Genomic DNA, 19,168 nt, shown 5'->3' with positions numbered 1-19,168 from the left:
ACACCCTGAACAGAGCAGAAATTCAATTCTTCTTCAGCAAAAGCTTCTCGCTGATGAATCAGCCAAACTTCTGCACTGTTCAAATTTGTCAAACCTTCCAATCAAATTTGAGTCGAAATTCAAACCACAAATACTCTGCTGTTTACCTCGGATATGGTGTTGCTTCTTTTTGATTGTTGATCCAAACGGGTCCAGTGTACCAGATGAAGTCCATTATTTCCCAGACTTTCAAGTTATTTAATAAAAAACATGTTCCCAGTCAGTGAACCCTCCCAGTCAAGCTAAATTAAATGGATTTGAAGTACAAACGTCTTCTAGTAATTTGTTTACAGGGTCTAGCTTAGATAGCTTACAACTTGGGGTACCATGCTGAATGCCCAGTCTTTGTTATAATGGATTTATGAATGCTAACCTGCAAGGCCAGTGGCCTCTTAGATATTTCTCATTTTTGTGACTGCTTGACAGGTTTTACCACTGTAGGTTTGATGACATTCAGGTTTCAGCTGCTTTCTTTGAATGCCTCCAAAGATTTTCTGAGATTTAAATCTAGAGACCAAGAAGGCTGGGATATTCCAGGACTGAACCCTTAACCAAGCTTTGGTTGACTTGGAATTGTGTTTGGGATCATAGACTTGCTGGAAAGTCCAATTATCACCAAGGTTCAGTTTCTTCTTGGAAAGCTAACAATCCTTCATAAAAAGCATTGGTATTTGTGTAAATCCATGGTGCCAGTCACACTGTCAGGACTGCCAATTCCACTGTCAGGACCCACCTCCATGCTTAACTGTGGGGATAGTATTCTTCTGGTCATAAGCCTTGTCCTTCTTTTGCCAGACAATCTGGCCAGATAGTTCCAGATTTAATTTGTCACTTCATAGAACTGTGTACCAGAACTTTAAAGGCCTGTTCAAATTCCTTTTGGCGTATTTCAGTCAACCCTTCTTGTGCTTCTTGGTCAATAGTGGCATGCTTTGTAGTCTGGCCATGATGTTCTTAGATGTTAAGTGATCTTATTATAATTGTCACCGACACATTTGTCCCAGCTTTCATCAGGTCATCTTGTAAGTCTTTTGCAGTAGCATGGGGGGTTTCAGGAGAATTCAGGAGAATGAACCTATCACTGATTTTTGTTTTTATTGTATTTTATAAATTGTCCCAACTTTTCCGAAAATGGGGTTTGTAGTGCTGTTGTTATTCTGGAACTCTAGTGAGTAAAACAGTATTTGTTTTGCCTGGAGCCTCTGTTTTAAGGACAGACTGCATGAGACAGTGTTAAACAGTAGTGACACTAAACTCTATTTTTGGTCCTGCGGGTCACATTGTTCTTTTCTAATGCACACATAGGCTACATTTCATCTCTCCACCATGTTCTTTGTCTCTTTTAAGTCATGGCCTAATGTTGTAAAACTGCTATTTAAAATGTCAGAGTGTTTACAATTACAGTTACCTATTGAAAATTATATTTTGAGAGAAAGTCAGTGAGCCGTTTGGAGTTTGTGGCTTTAATACATTATGCAGATTAAAGCTTTTTTATTTACAGTAGGTGTTTAAAATGTCTCACAAAAATGTGCTTTTAGCCAATTACATTTATGGCATTCAGAAGACGTTTTTATGCAAGCCACCTTACATTTAATAGGCAGATAAGATACCTTCACTGTTCTGTAAAAGAGAAAACATGAACACTGGACAGAATGCAGTTCAATTGATTCAAGCAACAGAGTCAACCTGGGGCTTGAACCAGTAACCTTCGGATCAATAGTCAGTATACTGTATCATTAAGGTACAAGTACAGTGCCTTAATTGCTCTGTACCACCATCTTTTTTTCCCAGTTTCACACCAGATGCCCTTTCTGACTCAACCCTCTTTATTTTTGGGGGACTGAGACTGTCGCTAAGAGCGCACTGACAAGTGCATCTCCTAATGGCTAGCCCCTCACCCTTCAGAAATAGCAACTCATGTCTGTGTAGATGCCAACCGGTTAGAAGAACAGATAAAATTTGAACCCTGGAACATTTACTGTTCTGAAAAACCATGAACACTTTCTGATGTTCTGATCAATTGTGCCATTAAGACAAAAGTCTTTATTTGATGCTCTTAAAGTTCTGTAAAAAGTATTTGCCTCTCACACGATTTGCTGATTTGCCACGTTTAAATGTGACAAGGGCAGTGATAGCCCCGTGGTTAAGGTACTGGACTAGTAATCAAAAGGTTGCCGGTTCCATCCCCACTACCGCCAAGTTGCCACTGTTGGGCCCCTGAGCAAGGTCCTTAACCCTCAATTGCTCAAAATCATGTTCAGTCATAACTGTAAGTCGCTTTGGATAAAAGTGTCTGCTAAGTGCTGAAAATGTAAATGTAAATGTTGTCAGACAGTAGATTTATTCGAAGCCTATGTCACTTATGTGAAAAAAGTAATTGCCCCCCAAACCTAATTGCTGGTTCTGGCAGTAACAACTTTTCAGTGAGTTTTTTTAATTCACTGTAGATGAACTTTGTCTAACTCCTCTCTGTAGAATTGTTCATTTTAATCATTTAATCCTTTACTGACATCAGGGTCCCAAAACCCTAAAAGAACAAGCACATATTGGAAAGAAGTAACCTTCAAAGAAACAAAGGGACTCAAATGGGACGACTCCTCTCCAGCCTTTTTTGCACCACAGACCGGTTTCATAAAAGATATAATTTCACGGACCGGCAAAGGAATGGAAAATCAGTGTGAATCCTGAGCTTTTTTCGCTGCAATGAGACACTGCTCCCACCTAGTGGTGACTGGGGACAATAACACCCGAAGAATGTTGGAAATTTAATTGCTCTTGTAGCGATCTCTAATTATTTATCCTTTTCGTGCGGCCCAGTAATAAACGACTCACGGACTGGTACCGGTCCGCGGCCCGGTGGTTGGGGACCACTGGCCTAGAGGAAAGTTGCATTAAATCAATAAGCAAACAGATACTGAACTTATTGAAAGAAAATGTAAAAAAATAAGAAGCATAATAAAAGTATCTAGAGTTGAATAGATCAGTAATAGATGTAGTGGTGAGTTTCTGGACATTATGTTCATCATTGGTGTAGTGGCTGCAGATTCTAATGACATCCAGCAGTCCAGCTGGAACAACTTTGGTGGCATGGCAGCACCAAGCCCACAAGATTTAGACTTAAGTTTGGTGGTAAGGTGCATGTCAGAACCGCCTTGGGGGTAAAAGTAGTTAAACTTTAAACTAAATAATTCATGAGCAGAAGTCAGTTGTGCGAAGTGTAGCATGTCTGGAAAGTCTGATAAAGTTATTGGTTCTGTATACAAGCCTTGTAATAACAACACTGTTCTAGACACGACTGGATTTGTAGTCTAACCAGACACGAGCGGCCTTGAGGTTTACACACTGTGAATGCCAACAGCGTAGCTCACAGGGGCAAAATCCTTTTCTAGTAGGTTCGTATCTCTCTGGAATAACATACAGCTGCCTCTCTGTTGCATTATATTCATATACACATGCATGAATGCACACTGACTCTTCCTCACTGTCACATCAGTACAGATCCGACCCCACACTAATCAGATTTCCTCTCTTGGGAGAATCTCAGCCAGTACATTTCTTTGTTTTTGTAGCTGTGTTGAGTGTGCAAGTGTATTCCATGGGTATCAGTAGCTAAGCTCAGTATATCCGTGTGTGTGTGTCTGAGCTCAATATATTCATGTGCTCTTGAAACAGTAATGACGGGTCAGATCAGATGTCTGGTCATAACAGGATCTTCATTCCAGGCACGCGTGCCCCCTCCATCTCCCCTCCGTTCCTCGTCTCGGGCTTCGGACGTGAAACAATTAAAAATTTACACCCTCGTGATGTACAGCAAATTGCCAGGCTTCAGGAAGGGCCTTGTACGAAGCACATCCTGGGACGGAATTACACTTGGAGAAGTTTGGGGTCGTGCATCTCTGACCCCTCATTTTCAGACGTGTGTATACGTTGGGGATTGATGCTGTCTCAACAAATATAGGAGCAAAATTAAACTGCAGATGCTATCTTATATTAAAATCTGCTGCGCACTGTGGAACTGGAGCTCTCGCCTAAGGCGCAGTGCCGATGGATTTTTCTGGAACTGTAAAGCCATATGAACACCAATTTTGAGAGGACGGCTGGTCCGACATGATAATATTGGCATTGGTTTATTGGTATGCAGGTGATAGAAAAAACCTACAGCAAGAAGTATTTCTGTGATGCTTGTTGGGTCATTTGCTTTATGTATTTGAATCATAGAATTCAGTTTGTCTGATTGCAAACTTGATTGTTTTATTAGATATTTACCAAAGTCTGAATTCGGGTATCAATTCTGCTAAACAAATAGTATTTGAAAACACACCTAAAAAAGTTATATTATTCAGAATGATTGGTAAAACTTTTAACCCTTCACTCACTCACTTTCTTAACCGCTTATCCAGTTAGGGTCGCGGGGGGTGCTGGAGCCTGTTCCAGCTTTTTAATGGGCGCAAGGCACACAGTAACACCCTGGACGGGCACCAGTCCATCGCAGGGCAGACACACACACACACTCACACACCCATTCACCTATAGGGCAATTTTGTGTTTCCAATTAACCTGACTGCATGTTTTTGGACTGTGGGAGAAAACCGGAGCTCCCGGAGGAAACCCACGCATACACGGGGAGAACATGCAAACTCCGCACAGAAAGGACCCGGACCGCCCCGCCTGGGCATCCTACATACACAAACCTGATGTGTGGCTATTAAATAATAGTATAATAAAATTTGATTCAGGGGTCTGTGATATTAGCAAACAAATTAGTCCTCCACGGGCGCCCAGTTGGTGCAGCGGGACGTTCCGCTAGCACACCAGTGCCGAGATTCTGAACTCCTCGGCGTTGCCACCGGTCGGCTGGGCGCCATCTAGTGGGCATAATTGGCAGTGCCTGCAGCAGACACAGTTCTGCTAGGGCAGGATGACCAGACTATGTAGGCGGGGTCTTCAAACGCTGTGTAAGGACCATGATTGGCAGATAGAGAGGCACCTGTGCAGAGTGCATAGGTGAAAAAGGGTTCTGCTAAGGGCTGCACGTGGGTCGGAGGAGGCATGAGCAGCAATATACCCACCTCGACTCCCCAGCAGCAGATGACAAATTGACTACACTAAATTGGGAGAAAATGGGGGGAAAAAATGCATAAAGAAAAATAGAAAAGAAAAAAAAATTTGTCCTTAACTCTGACATAAAACTTTATTAATATATATTGGTGATAAAGTAGAAAATAATGACCAGTGTACAGATTCTCCTGAATCATGTCACAAGAGCCAATCTTTACTGTCTGACACTGAACAGTCTGCAGACCGATGCAGTTTTCTACACATGACAGGCAGCAAGAGCTGGAGAACCAGCCTGATTGTCTCTGAGCAACAGCACCAAGACAGATTTGTGGAGTTAGCATGCTATGGGCTATATAGCTTAGTTAGCTCCTTTACACCCTTCATTCATGCAGACATGATGTGAGCCTGAAAAGGACCATCATGCCCTTGTTCAAGGGCGTCTCATGAAGACACACTCCTCCACCGTCCTGTCTTTGATTTCTGAGCCCTTTTTCTCTCTCTCTGTAGAAGTGCAAATTTTATTCGAGCACTTTTTCTCTTGAATCCGTTTCTCCAGGCCCAGTGCTGGTGGGAATTCTCCCAGTCACTCAACGGCTTAAAATTTAATGAGAGTTTTACTTCATCGTTCACCCACTTTTTTTTTCTCTGCACCAGCAGGCCGGGTATTAATTGTATGCAGGCTGAAAGGAATTCCACATGCAGGACAAAAAGATTTGCCTTTTATTTTTTAAAGAAAACTCTATTGTCAAGAGAACAAGTGCACAAACGTTGTAATCTAACAGGTACCAGCAGTGTTTGCTTTCATTTGCTAGTTCACTATTACTCAATTGCTTTTTTTTTTTTACTAGTTTATTTTATGTGCAAGGTTACTTTTTTGGGGACAGGTTTATTTTTTTTTTTTTTTATCTGCCAAACTTTACTTTGTACTTCAGGAGTAATAATTTATCATTCATAAAATTAATTTTCACTTTTTCTAGTTTATTTACATTGTGCTGTAAACTACTACGACTGACACTGGTCATTGTGCATAGTTATCTGGAACTATCACATAATGTGAGGCTGTTTGTGCATCTGAAATCCAGTCTGTAACGCTTTCTGACATTCCAAAGATGGTTTTCAGCTCTGTAGACATTGGTTCAATTGAGGACAGATGATTTTCCATGTTGCATGCGAGATGAGAGTTCTGTTAGCTTCTGTGCCCTAACCTGTCAACGCTTAGCTGTTGTTGTTTCATTTTTACTTTAAAAATAACAGCATTCAGAGATGACCAGGCAAGCTGAAGTATGGCAGAATTTAATGAATTTAATAAAAGGTCATGTCCTACCTATTACAGAGCCACATCTCTTTAAAATGACCCCTCATAGTGCCAGTAATTGTCGGTGGAGATTGCATGGCTGTATGCTTGGTTTTAGACATCTGTTAGCAACAAGAGTGGCTGAAATAGCAGAAGCTGTTTGTTAAAAGTGGTGTCAACATAATTCTGAGCATTAAGTGTGTGTATAAATGTTTACTGACTGCCCTAACAGCTACCCCAGACTTCCATTACATTCAAGGTTGAAATAAACACATTTTTGCACTTCTCTCGTTATGGAATGTATCAAATTCATCGCCCATGCTGTTTGCACATACGGTGCAGACACGGTATATAAATCTTAGATTGAGAACTGCTAGCAGTTCAATAGCAGTTCAGTGTTGTGAAGTGATACAGAAACTTAACATGTACCATAGAGAATAAAAAGGTATATTAATAGAAAAGAATGTAATAAAAAAGAAATAGACCTACTCTTTTCCATTACTACAATGGTCAGGCCCTGACCAGCTTTTAAAATGCTTCAATGATTAAATGTGATCAGCATGAGACACATTTTGATATTTTCAGTTTCACACTTTGATTTCCCACAGTGTGAGTTCCACGCAGTAATCACACAGCAATCGCTTTAACAGGTCTGGTGATACAAATCTGAGCAGCACAAGATAACTCCTCATGCAGACTGGCTGGTGTGAGGAACAGGATATTGGGAAAAAGTGTGTTAGCATGAAGCACATAGAGAGCGTTTTGCTGTTTATGTAGTCACCAGATGTAATGCCAGACTGCTAACTACACTAACTATGCTCCCCTGCTCAGATAAAAGAGAAAAAGGAACTGAGAAAAAGAGAAACTGGATCTTTTATTCCATTATTTCTCGTTGAACCCTGCAAAGCTTGCTCTCGTTCTGTAAGCAAGGCCTACAGAGAAGAGCGTCGAACCAGAAAATGAGTTGTGATTGATGTGTTCTCTCCTCTCCTGCTTTCCTCTGGGATGAATGAAAAGAAACCATTTCCTAGCCACTGAGAGTGAGGAGGAATAATGTGGACTGTAATTGGCTCTAAAGCATGGTGATAGAGGGTGATTGGGTTCGGAGGTCATGCTCCTTATAGCTTGTGCCAACATAAGGCGAGTAGTCCTCGCTTCTATTACTTATTCCCTCTGGGAAGTGACAGGTTCAGATGAATCTCGGTAAGTCTGATCTCAACTACTGCAACTCAGATTGCTGCCAAAGTTCACAGTTATATTACCCATCAGGCTCATGCAAGAAAACGTATTAAATAAACAATTCCTGAAGAAATGGGAGTAGACTCAGCACAAAATGACTTCTGGTTATTTAACAAACTTTACGTTTAGTAGACAGACGGCTCTTTTTGGTGGAGAAACAAAGATAGTTTTATAATGTAATTATTTTATTAGGATTTTAACGTCATGTTTTACTCACTTTGGTTACATTCATGGCAGGGCAGGCAGTTACTGGTTACACAAACACAGTCATGGACAATTTTGTATCTCCAATTCACCTCACTTGCACATGGACTGTGGGAGGAAACTGGAGCTCCCGGAGGAAACCCACACAGACACGGGGAGAACATGCAAACTCCACAGAGAAAGGACCCAGTCTGCTCCACCTGAAAATCGAATCCAGGACCTTCTTGCTGTGAAGCGACAGTGCTACCCACCAAGCCATCATGCCACCTTTATAATGTAATGGAAACCTATTGCTAGGCTGATGAGATGTTTAAACTAGCAACCTTCAGCTTACTAGTCCAGTACCTTTACCACCAGGCTACAACTGCCCCACAAAATTACTTCTGCCACAGCTGATTGGGATGAGCCGGTATTACAGTCTCTGTTTGCCAGTCAGCCTTAAGATTGAATCCTCTGGCCCATTGATCATCATTATTTATACCACAGATTTGTATGAAACCGTCAGTTAGTTTGGCAAAGCTCACTGTTAAAACCCAAAACTCAGCATCAAAAGTAAACAAGCGCTAAAAAAAAGATCGATATTTTGTCTGGAAATCACTTGTTTACAAACTTTTGGCCTCTTTTGGCCTAAATTCTCATTGGCTACGTCTGTGTGTGTATTTTTGTGCAGTCGTTTTGTCAGTCAGCCAGTTACTTCTATTACTCAAAAATGTAACCCCATTTTTTTGTTACAAAAATGATCAGTTTTAAATGATCTCCACTGCATGTTATGCCAAGCCAGCTGTGTGTGGTTGGTCATCTACGAAGCAAGTCTAATTACCTAAAATAGCTGGTTCATGTCCTTGCTGAATGACTGAAAAGTGAACATACACTTAAGCAAAGGCTAAAGATCTGGCTTATAAGATTATTTAGATAAAGTGAATCTGTTTACATGTAGGAATTGAACTCGTCGGCTTAAATCTCAGTTCTGCTACCAGCAGGCTGGGCGCCCACACGAGCAATGATTGGCTTGTTTGTAGGGAGGGGATGCCTGAGGTAATTCCACAATACTGATGCAATTATGACCTCTGGTGGCTGATTGATTGCGCTGCACAGGGACGAGGGATAATGGAGATCAGGGTGTGTCTCTCCATAAACAAAGCTGATCCATATATGAACTCGCCTCGTGTAGGTGAAAAGATGCAGTTGGCAGCTGCAAGTGTCGGAGTGTGTCATTTACGGCTCTCCTCAATCAGGAGTGGAGATTAACATCAGTAGAGGAGAAGTGTAATGCAATCGGGTAATTGGACACAACTAAGGTGAAAAAAAAATTGGGGGGAAATGCAAAAAAAAAGCAAAGAACTGTGTGTCATGCTTTGTTTTAATCATTAATGGGCAGTGGTAGCTCGTTGTTTAAGGTACTGGACTACTGCTCAAAAAGTGCCATGGTCACAATTGAATAAAAGCGACTGCCAAATGCTATGAATATAGTAACCAGCTGGCAGGACGAATTGCGGCACTGAATATCTGATAGCGACAGTAGAAAAATCAAGGGTTAAGCACGCTGTGCCCTCTTTTTGTTTGTGTGCCCCCTCAGGGTGCCTCGTCTAGCCTGGTGGTCAAGTTTGCTGACACGGACAAGGAGCGCACCATCCGGCGCATGCAGCAGATGGTGGGTCAGTTCGGCATCTTTAACCCGGCCATCGCACTGCCCTTCAGCACCTACAGCAGCTACGCACATGCGGTGAGTCCTACAAACTAAACAGAGAGCATACAATAATAAGCAACTGATCTTCTGCAACTCCTCCTACGTCTTCTTTAGCTTTTTTCTCCTGCTGCTTTAATCTCCTCTTTCTGCTCCTCCTGTTATTCCTACTCTCTCGTTCTCCTGCTATTTTATCTTTTCTAACAAACTCTTCTCCTGCTCCTCTTTCATGTTCTCTAGGTCTTCTATCCTATCCTGTTTCTCTTGAGCCTCCAACTTCTCCTGCTTCTCTTCTTGTTCTTAATTCTTTGTTTTTTTCTTGCTTCTCCTTTATCTCCTTCTGCTTTTCAGTGTTGTCTTGCTCTGCTACTACTTTTATACCTTTTAACTTAACTTTTGTACCTCCTTTATCTCTTTCCTTGTCCTTGTTTTTAATCTACAATTACCCTTCATTTATTTCTTCTTTCTATTTCTTTCTCTTGGACTTAAATCTTTCTCTGCCTTTTCTTTATCTTTTCCTATCACTTCTTTTGTTGTTCTTCTTGTTTCTCATCATCTATCTGATCTTGCTTAATTATTTTAATCGTCCTTTCTTCTTTATCTCTCCAATCCTCATTTTACATCTTATACTCCTACTCTTGCTTCTTAAAAAATCTTCTTAGTGCCTTTTCTATCTCCTCATGCTCCTTTGCTTTTGTCCTTTTGTGTCTTCAGTTCCTCCTTCTTTTCTTTCTTTATCCGCTTCTCTTGCCTTCCAGATTCCCAATGCTCCCCATTTTAATGTTCTCATCCTACTTTTTCTACATCATATTTTCCCTCAAGTCTTGCTCCTTGTCTATCTCCGCTTACCCTTGTCCTCCTTGTCTTCCTCCATCTCCTCCTACAGATTCATTCCCTTTATCTTGGTCCTCCTCTTGCTCCCCAATCTTTGGTTCCTCTTTACCCGCTTTTTCGTTTCCTCCAGCTTTTTCTTCCCACATATTTGCTTGCTTTTCTTTTCCTCAACTCACCAACAACCAGCGGTGACGTTGAAGATTGCACAGAAAAGTGTCATGTATTTATAGCCTGCATTCTAAAACTCCTTCTGATGTAAGAAGCAGAAAAGCAGAATTCGGGATGCTGCGGCTTAGTTTCATGCCTGTCAGAACTTTTTTTACTAACCATATACCGATCTGATCCTCTGAGTTGGTGTGTAGACGCTCATTTGCATTTTTATTAGCAGAGAATTAGAATTAACTGCAGAATTGCACATGACTTCTGTAGGTGTGTTTATCAGGTTCGTTTTCACATCGCTCTCTTGATGGAGGCCGTGTTAAATTCACTTGCAGACAGTAATTGCCAAGCTTGCTAGTAAAAAAGTAGAAATACTATCCTCATTAGCATTTATAAAATGCAGGGTTTTCATGGATAGTGTGAGGAATTTAAATGTACGAGGGGGCATGCAAGTGGGCAGGGCAGCACCGCGTCTCCTACATGTAACACAGACTTTTGTCTGCTATGTCAAAGATGGGCTAAAGTAATTTACTGCTGTGCTATCCAAACACCCCACTAACCCAAAATAACTATTATTAGATTAACATAAAATAAAGTGTTACATATACTGGTAATACACCTGAATGAACCTCATTTGGTCCAGCTATTACTTGGAAACTGGTCCGGATGTGAGGGCGAGGGCGTTAAATATACTGCATCATAGGCTACAGGAGTTAGGATGGAAAAGATTTCTGCGTAGGATACACTCATGTACCCTCGCATTAAAAGCCTCCTACCTTCTAGTTTCTTTATTCTTTGAAGAGCATTTACAGAAATCAGATGACCCTAAACATTTTCGACTTTTGCCAGGTCACAGGCTGTGAGACGTAGGAGTTAGGAATCGAGAAGGCATCAAGTAGTGTTTTGAAATGCACTCATAAGGATTCATGGTCACTTCTGCTTTATAACAGTCATGTCTTTACATTTTCAACATATTATTTAACATAAGAATGTATTAATGTGCTATTACAGAATTAGCTTGTATATAATGTTTAATAACCATGAGCTTGTTGGACATTCCATTTCAAAACTATGGTCATTAACTAAGAGAAAAATATTATAAACCCCCTCTGTCCATCATCCCAACTCTTTATAACATACAGCATTGTCTTGAAAAGGCTTTCCATGATATTTTGAATTGGGTTTGTGTCAGTTGTATGCCTAGTAATGTCGGAAGAATGTTAGGCTCACTATCAGCATTCCAGTTCATCATAAAAATGTATAGTAGGGTTGAGATCAAGGCTTTGTGCAGGTTTCTGATTTTCTGCAATTAATTATGGTCTTTGCTTTGCCACAGTTTTTGGAAGCATATACAAACCCATTTTCTTGTAGAAAAACACAATATGTAATTTGTTAATCTTGTCAACATTGTTTTTAATTGAATAAAGTACAAAGTACAAATTTCCATTGTTTTTACTGACCAACTTAATTGTATTTTGTAAACATAATACATTTTAATTTGACGCCTGTACAACACAAAAAAGTTGGGACACTATTTAATCATTTGGAAACTCACTCACTCATTCACTCACTTTCTTAACCGCTTATCCAATTAGGGTCTCGTGGGTGCTGGAGCCTATCCAAGCTTTTTCAATGGACGCAAGGCACACAGTACCACCCTGGACGGGGCGCCAGTCCATCGCAGGGCAGACACACATACACACACACATACACACACCCATTCACCTATAGGGCAATACCGTGTCTCCAATTAACCTGACTGCATGGGAGGAAACCGGAGCTCCCGGAGGAAACCCACACAGACACCGGGAGAACATGCAAACTCTGCATAGAAAGAACCTGGACCACCCTGCCTGGGGATCGAACTCAGGACCTTCTTGCTGTGAGGCAACAGTGCTACCCACCGAGCCACCGTGCCACCCTCATTAGGAAACTGACAACACTAATTGTGGCAGTTTTTCAAGTGGAATTTTTGCTCATTCTTGCTTGATACAAACTTCAGCTCCTCAACAGTCCATGGTCAAGATTGTCTAATTCTCTGTAGAATGCAGGCAGGTCAGTCCAGCACACGCACTCTGTGTCTACAAAGCCACACTGTTATATCAGGTGCAGAATGACGCCTGGCATCGTCTTGCTAAAACGATTATGGACCTTCTGGTTATAAGATGTCATTTTGATAGCAGTGTATGTTGTTTTAAAATCCAAATATACATCTTTTATCATAGTTACCTTTACACACAAAACATGAAAAAAAACACATGAAAAAGCAAACAAAAATACTTTCTTTGAACTTTCGTCAGCTCCTGTTGGTCTGGCGCTGGAATACAGCCTGGTCAATAATTCATTAGAGCCTTACACACTACTCACTACACCTAGAACTTATTTAGGGTCTACCTTCTGCATGTATTTAAAAGGTTGCAAATAACAATTACAGATTTTTGTTTTTATTGCACATGTCCCAACTTTTTTCAGAAGTAGGGTTTGTAGATTATTTTTTATAATTGATTTAATACATCTGGTAGCCATGGGTAAGTAGGTCACAGGTGTATGTATTGCCACCCAGTCCACAGGAGACTAAATACAAATACATGTTCTGGGTACCTCATAGAGACATGACCCCTGTGGACCGATATTTATTCTTTCCGTCTGGTCACTTAATATGAAAAGTTTTGCATGTTTTTCCTGTTTCAGCATGGCTTTAGTTTCAACTTTTTAAATACATGCAGAAGGTAGACTCTCCTAAATACGTTCTAGGTGTAGTGAGTAGTGTGCAAGGCTCTAATGGATTATTGACCAGGCTGGACTCCAGCGTCAGACCCACAGGGGCTCCAACCAGGATAACACAGTTATTTAGATGTATTTGGAACATCTGTCTGCTGTTACTCCCTGGCTCTGTGTATATCATCAAAATCTAGAGATATATATTGTACCTACTTCATTCAGCGAGTCATTTAGATACAGATATATACTATATGCAGAGAACAAGTAACAAATTGGATTTTAGTGGGACAGCCCACAAATTGGATTTTAGTCTGAGCTGACTAAGGTGGGCTGAAAAGCAAATTTGGGAGCAATGGGCATAATCCCTGTTGATGTGAACCCAAAAGATGTGGCTTTTTTTTTTATCTGAAATATGGACCTTATTTCTCTAGCAGCCAATCAGCTTATGATCCTAGAGAAAAGTGCACAGATACAAAGATGTGTGAAACATCACTATGTATTGGTGAGATGCTCGGATTTGCTTCTGCTGAAAGGCGGTGCTTTTTATTTGATCTTGTGTATTTCTGTAAGCACCCATCTTTGACTGGTATTATTTTGGGGAGATATGGAAATTGTTAGAGGATGGCAGGGTGTTGAAAAGGTGCACATTTTATTTGGCAGTTGTAAGATATGATGCATTAGATTACGATGACACATAAATTACTTAAAAGCCTCTGGGCCAGGAATATAGGAGGGGTGTGTTTGTTTATGTATTTGGGGATGTGGGACAGGTTGTCTTGCAGCCTAACATCGCCCCCTGTTGCTCGCAAACAAAACAGCAACTGTTCTTTTTTCTTGTGTAAACAATACAAGAGGGCTATAAATTTTAGGTTTCCAAGAATTCACGGTCAATAAACGGTATAGATACTCCTTATGTTTGTATTTACATGTCAGATTGGCGTTACTGTAAATCTATAGACCTGTAGATGTGCTGTAGCAAAATAAAAGTAATAAAATGTATAGGCCTATGTCCCTTAATAGTGTGTAAATTCCCTACTATGTGTTTGCCAGCCACACCTGTTTGGGGACTATAACCTGTGGTTCCATTATCTTTCCACTTTGCTAAGGCCCTATAGCTTTTCCCATTGTTTTCATTGTGTGAAATTCTCCCAAACATATTTAAACATGAAACTAAATGCCATCTTTTGTGTACATTTTGATTGATTGTTCTTTAACCTGGGAAATGCTCTGGAATAAACCATGGACCTATTGCAAAGCATCATAAACAGTCAATTTACAGTAGCGAATTCACCTACTGGCACAGTTAGATGTTGTGAACTCACATGTTTCTACACCATGTTCATTGGCAAGAATCAAATCATGTGTGGAGACGTAAATAAACATACAGTGGTACCTTGAAACTCAATGTCAATTGGCTCTGGGAGTGGTGTCGAGTTTGAAAGACGTTGAGTTTTAATGTGTTTTTTTCCCATAAGTTCCATGGTCCTGTGGAACTGCAAAGATTTTAGGCTAATGTAAAGTAATGGGGTGGTTTTTGACACGTATACACTGAAAATAGCTCAGATATAATATAAAAACTCTGAGATACAATTGAAAAACAGTTAATACTAATAAACCTGCACTTTATCTTTACTTCTTTATTGTTTCCTTATACTTCTTAATTGTGGAGACGGTTGATCTTGGAATAACGTATTCTTTAGCAAGTCACCCCTTTGTTTTGCTGCACAGTGCAGCTGACACGAGCCAAACAAATCTCTCACGTACGCCGGGTTTAAGGGAAATGTCGATTTAAGGGTAAAAATTTCTCAAAGATCTCAAATTTAGAGGACGTTGAGTTACAAGGTACCACTCTTCAGTGCTGGTGTTGCTCTTGTTGTATATCGTTCTGCTTGGAATCATTGATCACAGCTTCTCCATTCAGTCAGTGAATGACATGATGGCAACAGGTAGTGTGAATGAAACACAACTCCAGGCTCCTTAGCTTGGTTCACAGACTATGAGATGTCTGGTCGTGATTTGTCCTGATAATAATTGAATGAATGAACTTAAGTAGGTTGTGTGGAGTCCTGATTGCATCATAAACGGTACTGTTTTATATAGTAGTTTGTGGTTTGAGACACAGCCAATGTGAACAAAATCTTACTTGTCACTTAAACATGAAAAGGATTTACTATCACTAACCATATCATTCTGATCAGGGTTGTGGTGTATCCAGTGCCACCCAGAATCAAACGAGGTGCAAATTATGCCAAATTCTTTAAAACGATATCCGACCTTGTCTTCTTCAAACACTGTCAAATGTGTTTGTGTGGACGCCCGGCTAGGTCTGTGGCATGGTTAAGATATGGGACTAGCAATTAGAAGGTTGCTGGTTTAAGCCCCTTCACTGCCGAGTTGCCACTGCTGGGCTCTTCATCTTCATTCTTAATTCAAAATGAACAATCACTTGTTGGATGTTTTTTTTAAATGATAGCATTTAATGAACAATGAATTTTTGTTGGTTTTTGGATAAACCCTAATCCAAACTTCTTCTGGTTCTGACATCTTTGTCTCTTTCGTCTCTTTGTCTCTTTGGTGAGTAACTTTAATAACCAGAGAGTCTCATCCTGTTTTTTTCTTACTCTTAACATGAAATACGCCCTCCCCCATTTCCAAAAGTGCCAGGTCAGGACTTTATCTCAGGGGTCATATATGATTCAGTAAGAGGTTTGGGAGTGAGAGCTGCGCAGGTAATTACACTGTGATAAAAAGGTGATTACCTAATGCCATCTAATGCCATCAGCCGGCAATAAAACACAGATGCTGGCTGTGATGGTGCACCATTGCTGGGACAGCTTCTTCTGGCAACAGCACCTGTCTGGAGGGTTATGACCCTGATAGAAACGCAGCAGGACCCCACAAGCATATGCTAGCTATTTATTTAAGAGGCACACTAAAACAAGTAATGGTTTTGGGCACAAGCAAAGAAACGGCTTGGAAGATTTTGAATAGTCTTGTCAGCGCGGCCAGTCGATGGACCTTTGTTTTCTTTTCCCCGTCCTGTTCCTTCCTCTTCCTCGCCAGAGAACGAATCGATGTTGCTCACTTCCCCCCCACGTAATTACATGCTTGAACCTCCAATTTGCTGTGTTATAATTCCTGAAGAGCAGAACTGAACGCCACATTGTTATCTGAAGCAATCTGGACGCCGCCATGAAAAGGGACATTAGCTGAGCCGGGCATGGTTAGAAATTTGAATACGGGAGCTGTCAGATTCGTTCTGTGCCCTGCCCGAAGCCTGTCCCAATGGCTTTTAAAGGGCATTAGCAAACTGGCACCCAGCTAGCGTCGGTCAGATTAACTCTGTGAGTCCTATTCAGTTTACAGGCGTGGGCTGTGAGATGGGCACAATAGGTCCTGATTACTGTCACATTGTAAGTGCCAGGCCAACGAGATAGACAGAACAACATAAAAGAGAGAGAGAGAGAGTAAAATTCTGTCTCATCCTAGTCGTCGTTTAAACTTGTTAAATGTGGGAACTTGCCACCAAACTGCCATGGCCTCTAAATTCTCTACATGTCCTTATACCAGTAAGCTTTTGTTAAGCCCCCTAAAAGCTCAGTTCAACTGGCTCTTTGCAGAATGGATGATCCTCAGCGATAGCATTGTATGCAAATGACATGAAGAGTTAATAGATGGAGTGGGTGAAGCAAGGTGAGCTTATGTATGGGGTGCCAGCAGCTGGCAGGATGGTCACTTTCAGTCCTATTGATACGGGCATTGAAGGAGCGTGTTTGACTTTTTTTTATCTATTATTTTATGTTTTATTTATCTGTATTTTGTATGAGCATTTTATGCCAATACTAAACAAAGCACAGTAATGCAAGCACTGCAATATTGCCTAGCACCAACAGGGTATTGTGCCAAAGTTACTGTTACTGGCTTTTGATATTATACAGCATTAAACAAATTGGTAATTAAAGTAACATCAGGCGTGATCTTCCAGGTGTTTAACTGGATGACCACAGATCTGGTGACTATGTCTATGGCTATGTCTATGGTCAAGTCTATGGCATATGATTGTCACCCTTTAAATACTCATCAAACTATTCATGACCCCTTTTGCTCTGTGGATGGGGTGTTGTCATCCTAGAAAAGGCCACTTCTATCAGGATTAATTAGGTGATCAGTCATTGTCTAAATAAAAAAAAAAAATAGTCTAATATGACTGGAGTTATAATATAGAAAGGATGGTCACGTTCAGCCCTCCTGATAGAGGCATTGCAGGAGAATGATTAATTTTTATCTATTATTTTATTATTATTTATCTGTATTTTGTATATGCATTTTATGCCAATACCAGACAAAGCACAGTAATGCAAGCACTGCAATATTGCCTAGCATGAACAGGGTATTGTGCCAAAGTTTACTGTGGCTTTCGATACTATACAGCATTAATCAAATTGGTAGTTAAAGTAACATCAGGAATGATCTTTCAGGTGTTTAACTGGATGACCACAGATCTGGTGACTGTCAAGTCTATGGCATATGATTGTCTTTTCATGACCCATTTTGCTCTGTGGATGGGGTGTTGTCATCCTAGAAAAGGCCACTTCTATCAGGATTAATTAGGTGATCAGTCATTGTCTAAATTAAAAAAAAATATTCTAGTATAGGCTGGAGTTAATCACCCATGTTTACTTTTAGTACTCTTTTACACAGAATATTATTCTGATTTTAGTAGTGATCCCACTAAACCTCTTGCCATAACACAGAGTCATTCGTGGATATCCAAAAGTGGTACAATACCTAAAAACGCTCCAGTTGCAGTTTCTGGCAGAAGCCTCCGTGTGGTTAAAGGGAAATGACAAAAAAGTATCTAGACACCATCATTCCTCTGAAGTTGGAAATAGAAAGATGAATCCAGTCCAGTTTTTCTGGCTGCGAACTCTCCGGTCCCTTCTCGAACTACAGGAGTATTCATGTCACTTCTTCCGTTAGAAAGAACGAGAACGACAGCTACTGAATTTTTTCTGGAGGCTGGTGACAGTTCCCTCACTGCGAAGACGGACGCTCCGCTTTCCCTAAACATAGGTTGACACATTTTTCACTTTTTTTCCGCTCCAGTTTCTCCTCCGTTCTGACGAGCGCCAGCCATCCATCACTTTTCTGTACAGCTCTCTCATTTCTCCTAACCTTTCTCTTTCTCTTTCGTCCGACAGTTGATGCAGCAGCAAGCGGCCCTCATGGCTGCTAGTCACAGCGGATACCTGACGCCCAGTGTGGCCTTCCCGGCCACCCAGATCCACCAGATGGGCGCGCTGAACATCAACAGCCTCCCTCCCACCCCTATGACCCCGGTGTCGGGTGAGTTTCATCAGCCTCTGGGTGAGCAACAGTTCTTCATTTGATTTTTTTAACAGGGACGGGGTGAACGCTGGGAGGGGAATGCTCCCTGCATGTGACGACTGAGTTAGAAACCACAGGCGATGGTTTCATGCCTTTCCTGCTGTGAACACGCGTTTAATTTAACTCATTCGGCTCGTTCTCGTGTAATTGCCAAAACCATAATGAGTGGAGTGGAGTGTGTTATAGCGAGGGGAAGCATGGAACCACGCTGTTCTCGGTCCCCGGAGGCAGAGACACTGAGGGTTTTGGTGTGTGGATTTCAAATACAGAAACACGTTCTAGCATCTTCGTTAATATTTAAAGTATAAACAGAAATGTGGTTGCAGAAACAGGCTGTAGTTTTGACCTTTAAAATGGGATTTTTAAATCGCAGAAAGCTGGTCGATTTATACACAAGTGGGGTGGAAATTTTTGTGTATGCTTCTAGGAGACGTGTATTTTAATGATTTCTATAACTGTTTTCTGTGACTGAATGATTGAAGCACAAGCTTATATTGTCACGTGGGAAGAAAGGGACACAAATGCAGAAGTAAAATTATAAAAAGATA

The 19,168-nt window shown here is 40.9% G+C and overlaps 1 protein-coding gene across 1 annotated transcript in view; it reads left to right on the top strand.

Annotated features, from left to right (window-relative positions):
- Positions 1-19,168, top strand: part of celf5a (cugbp, Elav-like family member 5a) — a 283,398-nt gene that overhangs the window by 237,171 nt on the left and 27,059 nt on the right. Inside the window, exons 6-7 of the mRNA XM_063013153.1 lie at positions 9,411-9,557; positions 18,434-18,599. Of these exons, the coding sequence (XP_062869223.1) occupies positions 9,411-9,557; positions 18,434-18,599 (313 nt within the window). The remainder of the gene's footprint in view (positions 1-9,410; positions 9,558-18,433; positions 18,600-19,168) is intronic.

The sequence above is a fragment of the Trichomycterus rosablanca genome, chromosome 17 (assembly GCF_030014385.1).
Source record: "Trichomycterus rosablanca isolate fTriRos1 chromosome 17, fTriRos1.hap1, whole genome shotgun sequence".
Lineage (NCBI taxonomy): Eukaryota > Metazoa > Chordata > Actinopteri > Siluriformes > Trichomycteridae > Trichomycterus > Trichomycterus rosablanca.
Note: the sequence above shows the minus strand (reverse complement) of the source record. Positions and strands in the feature narration are given on the sequence as shown.